The sequence below is a fragment of the Tiliqua scincoides genome, chromosome 4 (assembly GCF_035046505.1).
Source record: "Tiliqua scincoides isolate rTilSci1 chromosome 4, rTilSci1.hap2, whole genome shotgun sequence".
In the NCBI taxonomy this organism is placed as follows: Eukaryota; Metazoa; Chordata; class Lepidosauria; order Squamata; family Scincidae; genus Tiliqua; species Tiliqua scincoides.
The window spans coordinates 211,414,934-211,431,254 of NC_089824.1; the positions used below are offsets into that span (position 1 = coordinate 211,414,934).

General features: G+C 41.0%; 1 protein-coding gene across 1 annotated transcript in view; it reads left to right on the forward strand.

Annotated features, from left to right (window-relative positions):
• Positions 1-16,321, forward strand: part of VAPB (VAMP associated protein B and C) — a 46,366-nt gene that overhangs the window by 13,312 nt on the left and 16,733 nt on the right. The window contains exon 2 of the mRNA XM_066626218.1: positions 12,510-12,662. Coding sequence (XP_066482315.1) covers positions 12,510-12,662 — 153 coding nt within the window. The remainder of the gene's footprint in view (positions 1-12,509; positions 12,663-16,321) is intronic.

Sequence of the window (16,321 nt, forward strand, 5' to 3'; positions counted from 1 at the left end):
TCCTAATGGGCCATAGCCCCAGAAAAGGTTGAGAATATCTGGTTTAGTGTGTATTCTCTGGCAGCCCCCGTGCACTTTAAACAAGCCTCTGCAGGGCTCAGTGCTGACAACACTACACAGTTGAAAGCCTGATGGTAACTTGTGGGGGGTGCCAACACTTGATTGATCCCTCACCTTTGATCCTGTCTGGCTTGCCCAACTTTCTGGCTTTTGTTTACTTTCGGCATTTGTTTACTTTTGGCATTTTATGTTAAGTGAAAGCAGGGGTTCTACTGATCCTGCTGAGAGAGCCATGGCTCAGGAGTTGCCCAACTACTGATGTACAAATGTGCACTGTTCTTATCCTGTGTGTCAAGCCAGGGCAGAGGAGAGAGATCACTGAGATTTTGGCAGCAGTTAGATTCCTTTTCTCAATTTTAGCGACAGATGCCAAATGACTTCTGTCATGGTTGCATCCTTGGGTGTGATGTCAAAATGGATAGTGAAGCACTCACTATTTCCTTCCTCCTTGTGATCTTCCCTTGTGGTTTTTCCCCTTTTCTTTCTTCTTGTGGTCTTCCTAGATTGCAATTTTGAGGTTTGTGACACCCATTGCTTGTTACTCTTATTTGGCTGGATCCCTGTGCACCCCATTGCAGAGGGTCTGTCCTTTGACTTCACCTGTAGCTTCTTCACACACACTGGCTGCTTATGACTGTGCTTTACATGTAGCAGATTAGAAAAAGTTGCAAATTGTTCTCTCACCAGCTACTCTTTCAGCCTCCTGCTTCTGCTACCAACCAGAAATACTCAAAATAGCCGCCCTGGGTCCCTTTTTGGGAGAAGGGCGGGATAAAAATAAAGTTTTATTATTATTATTATTATTATTATTATTATTATTAAATCAAAAGTAGACTGTCAAGTTATGGGGTTTTCAAGATGTGACATGGCATTTAAAAACAAAAAGTGTATTGGTTTCCCTTATTTGGCAACAGTGTGCCTTAAAGCATCTTTTTAGATTGTGAGCCCTTTTGGGACAGGGAGCCATTTAGTTATTTGATTTTTCTCTGTAAACCGCTTTGTGAGCAGTTAGTTGAAAAGCGGTATATAAATACTGTTGTTGTTGTTATTTACAGCAGTGTCTTTGAACCTGTGGGTCATGACTCCAATGGTGTTGCAAATTTGGGAGGTCGTGACAACCTTTCAAAGCCAGTACAAGATTCAGCTTGGATCCAGTCCAATAATGGTACTGCCTTATCAAAACTGAGTCCTTGATATAATCCTGCACAGTGTCTTTTCTCTGTCTTGCCCCACAGCTCCCAAGGCTGTTACCTCATGGGGTTGTTAAGACACAAGAGAAAATGGAATAGGTGGGGGATGGATCAGATCCTGGGAGGGGGTAGGATCAGCAATGCGTCTCCTGTCTTGTACTGTAATTATTTCATTATTTATATTCTACCTTTCTGTTTTGAGAGCATTCAAGGTGGTTTACATGGGCAGGCTGGTCTAAATCACTATTTTTCAATGGGGTTCTTACAAATCTATTCCGTCAGTCATAGAATCCTCAGTCACCAGGTGCTGCCTTCAGCACCTGGTGTGGTTATCTGCTTTGACCCTGTGCTGTCAAGCTTCAGTAGGCAATCGTAAATTTATGTTTTGGGTTGTGGCACAAAAATGGACTTAAAGTCTGGATTCAGACAGCAGTGATGTTGTGGTTGACACGTTGCTCGTATGGTGGTCTGGTGATGTGGAAGACACATGGGGTTGAAGTGGGCATGCTAAGAATTTGTGTCCCATCAGTAGTAGGATTTTGAGATAGAACATCGCATGTATTACAGTGTTACTGGAGGGCATCATCATGCAACAATATATGCTCTCACCCCCTTGACTGTCTACCATGCCAGTTATATAAGATTGGATGAATACCTTGCTGCTGCTGCTGCTGCTGCTATTATTATTATTATTATTATTATTATTATTATTATTATTATTATTATTATTAAACAGTATTTATATACCGCTTTTCAACAAAAAGTTCACAAAGCGGTTTACAGAGAAAAATCAGATAACTAATGGCTCCCTGTCCCAAAAGGGCTCACAGTCTAAAAAGATGCAAAAGAACACTAGCAGACAGCTACTAGAAAAGTCACTGCTCGGGTGAGGTGGGTCAACAGGCCACATGATTTCTCTGCAGTGCAAGATAGCACTGATTGATAGACTGTGAATCACTGATCAGGCACCCAGTGAAGCTCTAGTATTTTAGCTACTTCAATGTTGTTGACTTTTGAAAGCCTTCATGTGCTTAAATAAAGCACTTTGATTTTAATCATATAGCTTGCTTGTATTTGATTCTGTAATCAAAGTACTGGCTGCTAATAGCATTTGAAAAGCTCCTTGAGTCAACATCTCTAATTTTAACAGTTGATTTGTCATATTTCCTATATGGCTTGCATAAATTTCATCTGTCGTTCATTTCTGCAGCATTTTAAGAAAATAGTTCTGTTTTCTGAACTTGAAATGTGTTGATCAGCTTTGAAAATAAGCTGATAAAGGTTACTAGCCATGGACAAATACTTGCACAGTGGAAGCTATATATAGAAACTGTATGGTCAAGGGATTGGTGTAAAATGGCTCTCTGAGGATATAAAGAATAAAAAACTGATGTGTTGTGGATTTATAAAACCTGTTTGGAATTCTGTTATGAGGTGGAACAGGTCAAAATTGGAGCCGGGATGCTGTAGTGAACTTGAAGTTGAACTTGTACCTTGAACTTGTACCTTGTAACTGTTTGAAAATGGCATAAAATAAAGATCTTGGGGAACAGTTATATTTAAAACTACTATAGTTAACTCCATACTAAAGTGAGTCAGTGGGTCAGCACCGTTATTCCTTGAAATACTTAAAAAAAATATAGGCAGAGGCTGATGCTACATATTGGAGATGCAGTTACATAAAACAAAGCTTCCTAGTTATTTGGTTGGTTTGCCTCACTACTGTAAAACTCTAATTTTCCAGTACTCCTGATAGTCTGACATCAAAATTGTCCAAGAGGGGACTCATAATCTCACCGGTTCCTGCACTTATGCAGTCTTGCCTGGCCCATTAGTGGCATTACAAAGGCCAGCTACTAGGCTTGATGGCTTGAAAGAAGGATTAGGCCAGTGTTTCTCAATGCAGTGGTACGGGTAACACCAGTGGTACTTTAGGTAGTGTCTGGTACTCGTGGGGTCTCTGGACAACTGCCATCTGGCAGCAAGACCAGGAACGTGACACAACAAACAGTAGTAGGAGGCTCCAAAGCATGCTTTTCCATGCTCAGAAAAGCCTTCCTGTCCTCTCTGAGCCTCTCACTTGTGTTTGTTGCATCTCCAACTCAGAACTGGCGATGATGTCATTGTTAGTTATTTTTGGTGGTGCTTCAAATAGGTGAACCATGTGAAGTGGTACAGTGGAGGACAAATGTAAGAAACACTGGATTAGGCAAATTCATGGAGGACATGTCTGTCAGTGATTGCTAGTCCTGATAATTATATGCTGCTTCCAGGTTCAGTATCCCTACAAATATTTGTTGCTGTGCATCTCTCAAAGGAGAGGGCTCTTTGTCTATATTTCCTCCTGTTTGTCTCCCAGAGGCATCTGGTTAGTCCTTGTAAAAACAGGGTGCAACACTAGATGCATCATTGATCTGACTGGCTGGGCTGCTCTTATGTTGCACCCCTCCAGCTGTTGGCAGCAAGGCAGATGGAGTGTAATGTATAAATCCCTCCAGTTTGGGATAACCAATAGTGTCTCAAGCTAGTTAATGCATGTGCATTTAAGCTGAATTTGAAAGATTGTCATGAAGTCCTCGTTAACTTTGGATATCCTATCACAAGAAGCAACTGTATTTCTGTTTGGCAAAGTTTTTCAGATTCTGTTTTGCCGCAGGTCACTAGGTGCTGTGTCTCTCACAGGCTGAATATCAGTCAGAGAAGCAGATTGATGTAGTAGGCTGGAGTGTTAGACTTAAGACCTGGGAAAACCAGGATCAAATTCCTGTTTAGTTATTGGATGACCTTGGGCCAGTTGTGCTCTCTCTTTATTTTCCTAGTCTTATTGAGAAGGGGTGGGGGAGATTATGCATGCAGCCCTGAGCGTTCTCTCTTGGAGGAAAGATGGGATAGAAATAAAGTCTGTTTGGGGCTGCTAAATGTCACATCTCTGGCATTTCAGGAGCTTATATGTGTATGCAGGGGTTGCAGAGTGTGTGTGCATGCACAGTGAGGTAATTATGTGAAGCCTTCCATGACAGTGAGTCTCTTGTGTGTGCCCTGGGGGGGGACTCTTGATCAAATAAATGTATTTGTACTTGCTTACGGAGCCATCAGGCACTTTGCTTAAACTCTTTGGAAATAGTTACTCCATGTGAAGTAGAGTTTTGGTCCTTAATCCATTATCTTTGTGTTTCTGGTTATGGATCATTTTTATTATGGGGGGGGGGGAAGCTGAATGATGAATACTGTAAAAACATTCTTCATAATTTCCACTTTCTGCAAGTCTAGAAAAGTGTGCCAGCTTTCTGAGCTCAGGGAACTTTTATAGTAACATCATAACTGCCTTTCAAAGAGGTGTTTATAGTGGAAACAACTGTGCCGATTCAGCTGTGCAGGGCTAGACTAGCAATGCAGAAGAAATCAGCATGACCCTTGCGTGTCCCTCCCTTGGGTCCATCTTCTATTCCCCAGTCTGATTTCTAAGCTAATTTTAAGAGCACCCATTTGCCAGTAGCATGTGCATATAAAGAGAGGAACTTTTGGTGGCATCCCTGCAACTTCTGAACATCAATCATCTGGGGAGCAGAGCAGCAAACTTTTGTGTTTGACCTGGCATAATTGAGAGTTTGTTTTTAAATCCAACAAAATAGCCCTCTTCTCATATGTTTAATATGCCTTGGCTTCTGACAGTGGAAAGCTCCATAACTTTCAAAAGTTTCAAACAGTATAGCTTTCTGAAGTATGAACAACATTCCACCCGCAACTCTTTTTGAATTCTCCAGTTCTCTGGTTGTCTAGTGTAAATGCAGTCTAAGAATCTTAGCTTGCACTTGGTTACATACAGAGTAACATGTCCGTTCAATGCAGGCTCCACAGAAGGAGCTTCTTGCTTGCTGAAAGAGCTCCTAAAAAGTTTGGGAACTACTGTTCTAGAAGCATGACTCTTATTTATCCATGAAGTGGGATATCTGCATGTGGACATCCTAGGATCTGAAAGGAGGATCTGTGTGGAGGGAAGGGTTCAGAGGGGGTCTCTCCTGCTGAAAGATGGTGAGTTTGAATGACCTTGCATCTTCTCAAAGCAACCCTGGTTGTGCAAGGTCCTTGGCAGCAGGGAACAGTTGTCATCCTGGGGCAGGGAATGAAGAATTGTATTGGCTGAATGAAGTGAGGTGCTTACTTCCAAAACCAGTTGTCCTAGTGAGCCACTGGATAGGATTACTCTTGATTTTCTGTCCACCAACTCTTTTTTTCCTTTCCAACAGGATTGTGGAGGGAGGGGAGCTCAGCTTTTGATATGTTCCCTATGTGCATGTCTTCTGTGCCCAAATTCTTCTTCACCATTCCCCCCCCCCGATTCTTCGGACAGAGGGGACTACCCCTTCACTGCCAAAGTGTTTGCATTTCCCCCTCTCCTTTCCTCAGTTAATGTTCATAGGTTCCACTTGTATCCTTTGGCTTTGACATCACAACTTGATGCAATGCTTGCTTCATTTTTGGAAGCAAGCCCATTTGAGTTTTAGGCATGCTTAGGGCTGCAGTTGTAGTCTTTTCAACTTAGCCAGAAAGACTGTTCTGATCAAGCAGCCTGTGTCAAGGACCACAATTATTAATTTGATGGAGTAACACGACATTTTTCTTTGGATTGCATTTCTCAAGATACAGGGCAGCGTTTCTCCACCAGTAGTACTTGAGGTGGTATCTGGTGATACCTGCAGGACCCCTGGCAACGAGACGTGGAACACAACAAACAGTAGGAGGCAAGCAGAGCTCCAAATCATGCTTTTCTGTGCTCTGAAATGCTCTCCCATCCACCCTGAGCATCTTACTGATGTTGCTCATGTCACATCTGGCCTCCTAACCCAGAAATAACTGGCGATGTTGTCATCACTAGTTACTTCTGGTGGTACTTCAAATAAGTGGATCATGTGAAGTGGTACAGCGGAGGACAAATGTTGAGAAACACTGATGTAGGGATCAAAATAACCCATCTTAATTTCTCCCCAAAATGTTCCATTCTGAAACCTCATTTCCATTTCAGCTTTGTGCTCAAAACAGCTAACAAGCATTGAGAGAAGCTAGCAGATAGCACAACAGAGCCCCCTTTTCTTTTCCTTTGCTGCTTCTGCACAGGGCTGTCTTTGAGAGCTTATGTTGGACAAAGTTGTGAACACAACCAAAACTGTTTGCCATTGTTCAGGACAATGAATTTTCTTATGTGAAGAGTACACTACACGCCTGCAACTGTCTTTGGCTCTGCTCACGCTTCCCTTTCTACCATTTTGCAAGTTTCCCACAGACACAAATGCAGACATTGTTGTTTTGAAAAATAGCATAATATCTGCAGTTTCAAGCAGACAGCAAAAGCAGACTGTTGTGATGGCTCGAAGTTCTTACGGTTTAAACACTTGCCTTTTGTTTTCGGTTGCTTAGGAAGGAAGAACCTTCTAGGGACCCCCTTATTAATTCATGTTGCTGCTTTTATGTTATAGCTGTTTTATACATTAATCTGCTCTTGTATCATTTTTAATGGTTTCATTCTAATCTTTTTATTGAGATATTTTTATCTTCTGTATGTCTTACTTTTGTGTTGTACAGGGCTTTGAGCACCAGAAAAGCAGGATACAAATTTTTTAAATAAGTGTCCCTTGCAGGTCACAGTACATAATTGGTGGGTTACATTGAACTTGATGTGTCTCATGCTGTGCTTATCTAGACAGTTGTGAGCAGACCCAGTCGTTCACCCTGGGTAGTGCAAGTTCAAAATGTGGTAGGGTTGGGCTGATTTAAAGCTTGCAACATGGATTTAATGAATAGGATAAATTCTTGCATATCTGCCAGACTCATGGACTCCAGTATATCGCTTAATGATAAAACACAAACTTTGCACAGAGACCTAGGTTCACTCTCCAGGTAGAGTGGAGAATAATTCCTGTCTGAAACCCTGGAGAGCCACTGTTTCATTTGTTGATAATATTGACTTGGTATAAGACAGCTTCCTATGTTTTTCCAAAGTTCCTGATGTTTGAGAAAGACTTTAAGTTATTTGAGGCTCAGGATATTCCTATAAAACCACAGTAGTCCAGTACTTTATACAGCAGTAATCCCAATAATCTGGCTTCAGAATCTTGCTGGAGGCACTCTGGACTGGGAAGCAGACTCCTGACCTTGTAGGTCTCTAAGCAGGCAGGCTGTGGATGCTGCTGAGGGACATCGTGAGAGGGAGAGAGGGCCAGGGGAGTATGTATGTGTACTGTATAATAAACCCACACACCACCACCTGATAGTCTGGAAACTTCTGTTCCTGGATTCTGGACATTGTTTTCAATCTATGCAGTCTTAACTGAAACTCCACTGAGTACAGTGGGATTTGCTCTTGGGTATACCTACATAGACTTGCACTGCAAGTGTCTCAGCTTTAGTTTACACATTTTGCATTTTATCTGTCAGCGGTACTAAATACTGACCTCCTGTCTGGTTAAAATTGTCTTTAGAAGTGTTAGTGGTCCAAAATTTAGAGTGGATATGGTACAATAATGTTTTACAGTTAAATACTCTTTTCATTGCCTTTTGTATGGTCCGATTTTACACACTGAATGTTTTCCTGTAAGTTCTGAAAATTTTTGGCTGCAATATGGTAATGCATTCACATTCTGCTTTTCCCTCCAGTCAGGACTGCAGGCAGTAGCTGGTAGCGTAAATGTTTCTATTCATTCATATAAATACATGTCATGCCTAATTATACTGCAGTTCTAGTATATATATTTACTTCTGTTATAGGAACTGTAACATGTATTTTCCATGCACAGATACAGTCCACTTGGGGTTCCTTATCTAAAAATGCAATTAAATTTTAATTGCAAAAAAAATGCAATTAAACTCTTAAGTAGCAGTGTTTAATCTTATGCAGACTAGTTGGGGGGGGGATGTTATTTTTGTGTGTTCAGGTATGTATGTTGCTACTGAAGTCTGTTAATCTTTGTTGTGGCGCCAACATCTGATGGTGATGAAATGAGTCAAATGCCAACTCTTGGATCAATTGTGTCAGTAGGCGTTTTGAGTTACTTGTAACAGTTATCCATGAAGTTTTGTTAACCTCTGACAATTCTTATTTTCTCTTTAGAAACTGTGAGGTTAAGCAGTTTAAGAGCTCTCCAAGGAAATGGCTAACTGACAACATTCGTTTGTGATATGTTGAAAAGGAGTGTCTTGTATTTTTATCTGTGTCCAGGGAAGAAGCTGAGTGGGGAGAGGGCAGAGTTGGTTGTGTAGCTTCCTACCAAGCAATGGCTGTGAATTATACAGATTTGCGTGGAACATAGTTAATCCCACTGAAGTGAGTAAGAACAGAACAACTGAGCAGCATTCCAAGTTCATATGAATCATGTTAAGTTTTGGAGCTTCCCTTTCCTGTTCTAAGCCGACTGTTGCAGCTTAACCCATTTTTGCCTGGTCCACAGGTGTACACATTTGGTCCCTTTTGCGTACATGCAACATTGGTCAGAAATGGCTTATGATGTTTTTAAATTGTGAATTCATGTGCAGGATACTGCAGTATGGGTTTATCTTTGGTGGGGGGGGGTGTTGAGCAGTGATGGTAGAGCCTGTCAAACAGTTTCTGTGTTCTACATGATAGTTTGGTTGCAGTTTTTTTTTATTCTTTAATGTTAGCTACATGACCCACAGAACAAATATTGAACCATGTATTCTAAGATTCAGTTTCTACAGTATTTGAAATGATGTGGATGCTGCCGCAATGATTTGGTTTTTCTCATGTTTTTCTGTGGGTAACATGTGCACCACAAGTGTGGTAAATGATGATGTGACCAATCCAGATCATGTGAGTGGAGGTGTGCATGGTATCTGAACAACATGATGCAACTACATCACTCCAGATATCATGTAACCTAGGATAAAAGTGCACCTGGCTTCTGCAATTTTTAAAGTATCAAAGGCTTGTATGGAGGGGATGTTAAAGTTAAAGAGAATTAACCAAGGTATGGGAGCTGCCAGATTTCTCCTTGCAGTTTGAAACCTTGTATATTTCAGAGGGCCATTTTCAACATATTGGACATATAGTTGTATTTCACGTATTCTTCTGATTTATCATTCCTCAGCATTTTATAATAAAAAGATGTTGATCCCTGCTTAATTTATAAATGTCCCCAGAGATGGCAGTAATTAAGACTTGTTATGTAGAAACACTGTCCTTGGCGAGATTCCTTTTCTGTTATTGTGGTTAAGTATTTCTGATTTTTCTCCTCCTTTAAATCATGAACACAAGAGTCTGCGTGTGGTGACAACTGCCTAGAGCTGCCTTTAAAATATAAGAGCAAGTACAAACTGATGAAGGTTGCAGTCCAAAAAGCTGCCTGCATTTTCATTCTCCTGCGCAAGCCCCATACAAGAAGCATTTTGGGATAGCTTTCAAGTTTATAGCAAGACAAACCAGTAGTCAAACAGATGATCTAGAATAGTAGGTCTGAATTTAGCTTGGGTTTTATGTGCAGTGATAAATACTGTTCCTTCATTATTAGCATTTTATTTTGTCCTTTAGGCAAGAGTAAACTAGCTCTAGTAAACTAGCTCTAGTAGAGTAAACTAGCTCTAGAAATGGTGAATCCCAAGCCTGCCACTGTTTCCTATTGCTGGTTGTGATTTTATCTATGTGATTTTATCTATGTTGCAGAACCCACTTCCAGAATCTTCAGGGGCAATTTTAGATTTGCATAGTTGGTTCATGCAGTTGCCCAAAGCTTTGAACCTCACTGATGTCTCGGTAAACGGTTTCTTCAGAGAGGGACAATGTCTTTACCAACTCCATAACATTCATAATTTTATAAATGCCTTATGTTGTCCCTTGCATAAAACACATCTAGCTAGAAACATTCTGCCACTTTAGTGATTCCTGCACAACATTCTAGATTGGTAGGAAATGAATGTGAGTTCTTTGTGCATACTAAATCCAAACCTAAGATACTGTGATCTGGCATGAATTTTGTTGTTTCCACCTAAACAAACAACTTCTAAAGAATTAACATATGTTAAAATACTTCTGGAAAAGAAGCAAATTTCTTAAAATCTGCATGTATCCCTTATCGAAACTGAAATTAAAGGCCACACTTTAAACTTCAGTCTCTGTAGCGTCTTGCAGTTATTGACCAGAGAAGTCATTAACTCCTGACCTTTCATTTTTGCCAATAATAGCAACATCCATTTAGAAACTTTAGAATTTGCAAGCTGGGTTGTGATATAGTTTGCTAGGGAACTATTTATAACTGGTGCTAACAAGGCCTTGCATATCCTACTATTCTAAGTTGGAAACTCAATATGTCTAGCGCTATACTAGAAAATATTTACTGGAGCACAACACTAATAAAATAAGGCACTGGTGTTGCATAGTAATTCAGGGCATGAGCCAGGAAGTTACATGTCAGTTTAGCCATGAATTCATTGGTTGGCCTTAAGCAAATCATGACATCTTGGTCTCAACTTCCCAACCCAATCTGTAATTTGCTGAGTTAGGTAGACCGATGGTATGACTCAGTAGGAAGGGCAGTTTGAAATGTTCTATAGCAGGGGTGCTCACACTTTTTTGGCTCGAAAGCTACTTTGAAACCCAGCAAGGCCCGGAGATCTACCAGGGGGAAGGAAGCGTCTGACAGACACCCCCTTTGATGTATGGAGCCCCTGCTGGTCCAGGTCAGAGGAGGCCCACCAAGTCCAGCTTCCTGTGCCCCACAGTGGCCCACCAGATGCTTCAGGAGGCACATGTGTCAGCTAAAAATGTCAGTTTCGTCTAGTCACTAGACGAAACTGACATATTAACAGTTTGGAGAGACAGGGCTCCGCAATCTATTCATTTTGCCTCGCTATCTACCGGTAGATCGCGAGCCACCTATTGAGCACCCCTGTTCTATAGCGTTTTCCTTCAGGGGGGCCTGCCCTCTATTCTTGATCTTCTCATTAAGGAACCCCAGGGTTGCATGGTTTCACAGTTTGAAAATCACTGACCAGGCACATGCAGGGGCTGGGGGAGAGGTTCTGAGCAGGTCTGCTCCTTGCTGCATGACCTGTATGGAGTTTTGCTTTGCAAGGGAATATTAATTAAAAAATGATTCCTCTCCCCCTCCATTCATGTGCTACTGTATATGCAGCTTGGATGTTATCCATTCCATGGCTTCTGGATCCTACCATTTGTGTAGACTAGATAATGTATGTGGAAGCACTTTTGAGTGCTTAGATTAGATTTGACAGTTGATCAAACACTTCTTGGAGTCTAGTAGCTTTCCTTCTGTTCTAGTCTTAATTATTTCTACACAGATGAGGGGAAGAGATGAGGAAAGACAATTACACAGCCTTTTCAAGTGGCTAATAATGACTTTTAAAAAGTTGTATGCTATGGGAGTGGAAAACACAGACTGCTCACTGTGGAAGTATAGTTTGGCTACTCTCTTGTTACTGGCAATACTGACAGATATAGTAGTATTGTGTAACTAACTCAAGGCCATTTAGTGGGATATGGGATAGGTTCTGCACAAACAATCATGTTTTGTAATAGGAGATGGTTCATACGTCCCATGCGGCTTGCTGAGTTTCCAGCAAACTGGATTGCTGCACCATTGGTTTGTCCCTTTCCCACTTTGTACCCCTCCCCCCGATTGCTACGTACATTCAGTTGCTTTTTGGACTGCTAGCATTCAGTCATAGTCCCTGTGCTTTTTGGTCATCATTCTATACACACCTGCACATAACTGCAATAGTTTTATTAACATGTGACAGCCACCACTTTAAATTGTATATAAATTGTCTTTGTGAAAGGGGATTCAGTCATGAGAGCCCCTGCCTGCGGTCTCCAGTGGTACAATCTCAGGAAATTGGTATGGCTTGATTTAAATGTTTACCTGAAGTCATAGAATTGCACCTGGTTGCAGAGCTTGCCAAGCAGAGATTCCATGTGGTGCAGTTGATATGAGTTTTTGACTGACTGGGGGGCACAAGTTCAGGTTCCTACTAAAAAATGTAAATTGGGTGACTTTGGGCCAACTGCTACCTCTCAGATGGACCTATCTCAGAATTTGGAGGATAAAAGGAAATAAAGATGGGAACCATGTATGCCCTGATCCCCTTGGAGGCAGGGGTAGGAATGTCTTGGATGCAGTTCTAACCTCTTTGCGTGCCGTAGCTGTGGCATATGTCTTTCTGAATAGGAGTGCTGAAATATTATCTGAACACTCTGGAAAACGTTTTGAAGTCCCCTTTTGCATTGTTCCACAGGGCCCTTTACAGATGTTGTCACCACAAATCTGAAACTTGGCAACCCTACAGACAGAAATGTTTGTTTCAAAGTGAAGACTACAGCACCTCGCAGGTACTGCGTAAGGCCCAACAGTGGGATTATAGATGCAGGAACATCAATTAACGTCTCTGGTAAGTAATTTGTAAGTAATCCATGTGGAGTGTCAAGAAACTGCTGGGAGAGATTCGTCCAGGGATTTGGAATGGGGTGTCACCAGTACGCTGTTGTCACCCATCTCTGTCTCGCTTTTTCACCTAATACTGGGGTGGATATTGAGGTCTTTGAGTGTTGTCTGGAAGCAGTTGGGAACTGAATGTGGACAAACAGAGGTCCTCTTAGTTGAGAAGTCCATGATGCAGGTGTGGGACTACTGACCAAAATGAGCACCTTGAATGTCTTACAGCTGGATTCACAATTGCACCTGGATCTCCAGGCAATTTCAACAACCTTTAATGGCATAGCAAAACAGAAAAAAAAGCTACAACATACATACAACATACGTAATTAAATAAATAAATAAACTACACCAATACGAAACATCATTTAATTATAAATGACCACAGGGAGATTGCACCCGCAAGTACACCAATCAGGGCTGATTAGAACTGTTAGCAGTAAGGACCTTTGTGAGGAATTCAGCAACGAGAGATGTAATATTGTGCGAGAAGTCGTGTAAGAGAAATGTCGCGAGAAGATGGGGGGGCCAGAATAACTAAAAATGATGGGGCCCAAAATGGAGCAGCAGAGTTTATTAAATGTTGGACAGACGCAGAGAAAATGAGTAACACGCAACTCCAGGCAATTCTGTTGCTAGGGGGCTTTTGCCCAGCTGCAGCATGTATACAAGCTTTAGCTGTACCTGAGTTGGCGGGACCTGACCAGGATGATCCATGGCTTGGTAATATCTTGTTTAGCTTACCATAACATGCTCTTTGTGGGACTGCCCTTGAAAATAGTCCAGAATCTGTAGTTAATGTGCAGAACAGCAGCCCTTGGTGTTATTGGGACCCAGCGGTTCAACTCTATCAGACCGCTCCTTCAAGAGCTGCCAGTCCATTTTTGGGCCCAGTTAAAGGTGCTGGTTTTGACTTTTTTAAAGGCTTTTTTACAGCTTACGGCCAGAGTACCTGGAGAACTATCTACTCCAATATAGTCCTGCCCATCTCCAAGATCCTGTGAGGGGGCCCTTTTGCATGTGCCGCTTCAAAGGAGATTGGGGTGATGGTCAAGTTGGGCTTTTGCTACAGCGTAATTATAGAACTCCCTCCTGTGTTACCTGAGTATGGCGGCCTTCCTTGAATATTTTGGTGGGGGTTGAATGCTTTTTTGTTTCAGTTAGTGTTTGCATTATGGTTTGGGTGGAGTACGAGATTCTGGCCTTGCTTCTGCTTATTCTTTGTATGTTTTATTGTTAACTGTTCTTACTGCTGCCTGTATTGTGATTTTATTATCATGGATTGATTGATTTTATGTGCATCACTGCTTTGCTTTTGTGGGTCTACTTCTCTTTCGAGAATTATTTTTATTGCTTAATTGGCTACTTTTTATTACTCTCAGATTGTTCAATGTGTTCTGTTGACTTTGTTTTTATGTTACGTTTTTAAAAAATAGTGTCAATTGAGTTTTAGGATGTCATTAGTTGCCTTGGTTGCCCATGTAAACAGGGAAAAGGGCAGGATAATCATTTGTTAAATAAATGATCCCACATTGTGAAGGAAAGTGGGTCAGTGTGTCTTTGTACTTTCTCCTTCCTTTTTCAAGGAGGCAATCCACTTTCCCAAATGTCCTGAACTCCCAGTGTAGTAAGAAGTTGAATAGGAAAGAAAGATGTTAGATTAAATGAATATTTTAAAATTTTTATAACCTGCCATTTGTAGCCACATTTATTCAGAGTCTGAAGTGCAATCCTGTACATACAGGCATGCTCCCTTATCCGCAGGGGTTTCATTTCAGAGCCAAGGGGAGCCCAGCAGAGGCCAGAAGCTGCATTTTTTTTCCACTGAAACACTTGGCCTGCTGACTCTTCTGGGCTTAGAGGACCCTATGGAGGCAAGGGGAGTGGAATACATACCACTAAGGAATTGTATGTACATGTTGTGGGGGAAGGAACCATGAGGTACAGGCAATTACCAAAGAATTGTTTTCAGAAAAACAACTATTGAGTTAGTGAGAAAGCTTTTGGTTGGAGTTGGAGAGGTTTGATCAACATATTTCAAGAAAGGGTACCAAGTGTCGTAAAACATCTTGGTTTTTGCAATCCCAGTAGCTAATTCCATTCCAGATATTTCGTACTTGGATAACCAGAGCTCTCTGCACTTCTGGCTCTAGCTCTGCAGGATATACAAAGCAAACCTTGAGCTGCTGTTGAACTGGGATATTTGTACTTGGGAGGTAGTAACAAAATACTCCATCAAGTACTATGTTTTTGTTTCGTCCGTTTTGATTTTGAACTGTCTGTTCTACACCCTCATCTTAGAATATGTCAGGAGTCTTTTACTTAACACTCTAGGTAACAGTTGTCAGTTTGTTCCAATGCTTTTGGAGCCACATCTACCTAGGGCTCAGCATGGAAAAATAAAGTGCATGATCTTTTGCTGCACAAAGTTATTGTTTTGTGTTGGGAGTAGGAAGAAGTCGAATAAGACCCATGTAGAGTAAGATGGATTGGTCAATAAGGCAAGGAGTAGGGCAGTGGTTCACAAACTCCCTGGGGAGCCATGGAAACTAGTCAGGGGAGTCACAGAAACCTCATGAAAAACCTGTTGCCCCATACAATGTATAGGATTGTAGCCATAATGGGGAGCCGTGGCCAATGGCACAGTAGGTCAAGGGAGCTGCCAGTTGAAAATGTTTGGGAACCACTAGAGTAGGGCCTTCTCCACATTGGCACCAATTCTGTGGAATTCCCTCCCTCTTAGTCTACAAACTGCTCCCTCCTTAGAGGCTTCCTGGCAGGGCTTAAAGGCATTTCTTTCTGCTCTCACCTTCTGAGCTTTTGACTTTTTAATATGAATATTTAAAGTTTTAAAGTAATAGTTTTATGGGCTTGTTCTTTTTAGTGTTTGCTGGTTCTCTTGCTCTTGGCTTTTAATTAGACTTTTAGATTATATAGTTTTTTAGGAACTGTTAGTTTTTTTATTTTATGTTTTTAGTGACTTTTTGTTAGTCACTTTGAATGCCCACTTGGGGATAAAGCAGGATATAAACTTGCCAATAAAATAAATAAATAAGCAATTACAGCCTTTGTTGGCAGTTTTCAAATTGTATAAAACTGAAACAGTTTGCAGCTTTTAAAAACTCTATCCTGTTGATAAATAGTTGATATGGGAGAGAAATCTCTATTCCATTTTTGAAAAGCAAAATTGAGTAAACAAAGATCATCTTAGCAGATATTAACAGCTTATAATTGCAAGCCATTGTGCATAAATAACACTGTATATAAATAGTTGGAGTGGGTGAACTGAAATATTTATGTGTTAATTCTTACTGGGTTTTGAAATTTGAGATGTGATCTTGACAAAATTTAAACATCAGAGTCCCATTGACTTCAGTGGTATTAAGTGCTTAATCTTTAGTTGGATTATGCCCCTTAACATAGGCATGTTTCATCATTTCATATTTTTCCATTGATTTCAAGGGCAGCTTAATTTGCAGAATAACAAATGTGTGGTTATGACCTTGTAGCATTTCTATTCATGCCAGTGTGCAGTCTTCAAACTTAATAGGATAGATGGAAAGAATATTGAATCAGTTTGGCTAATGCCTGCTCTAATGACAAAAACAGCTTTGT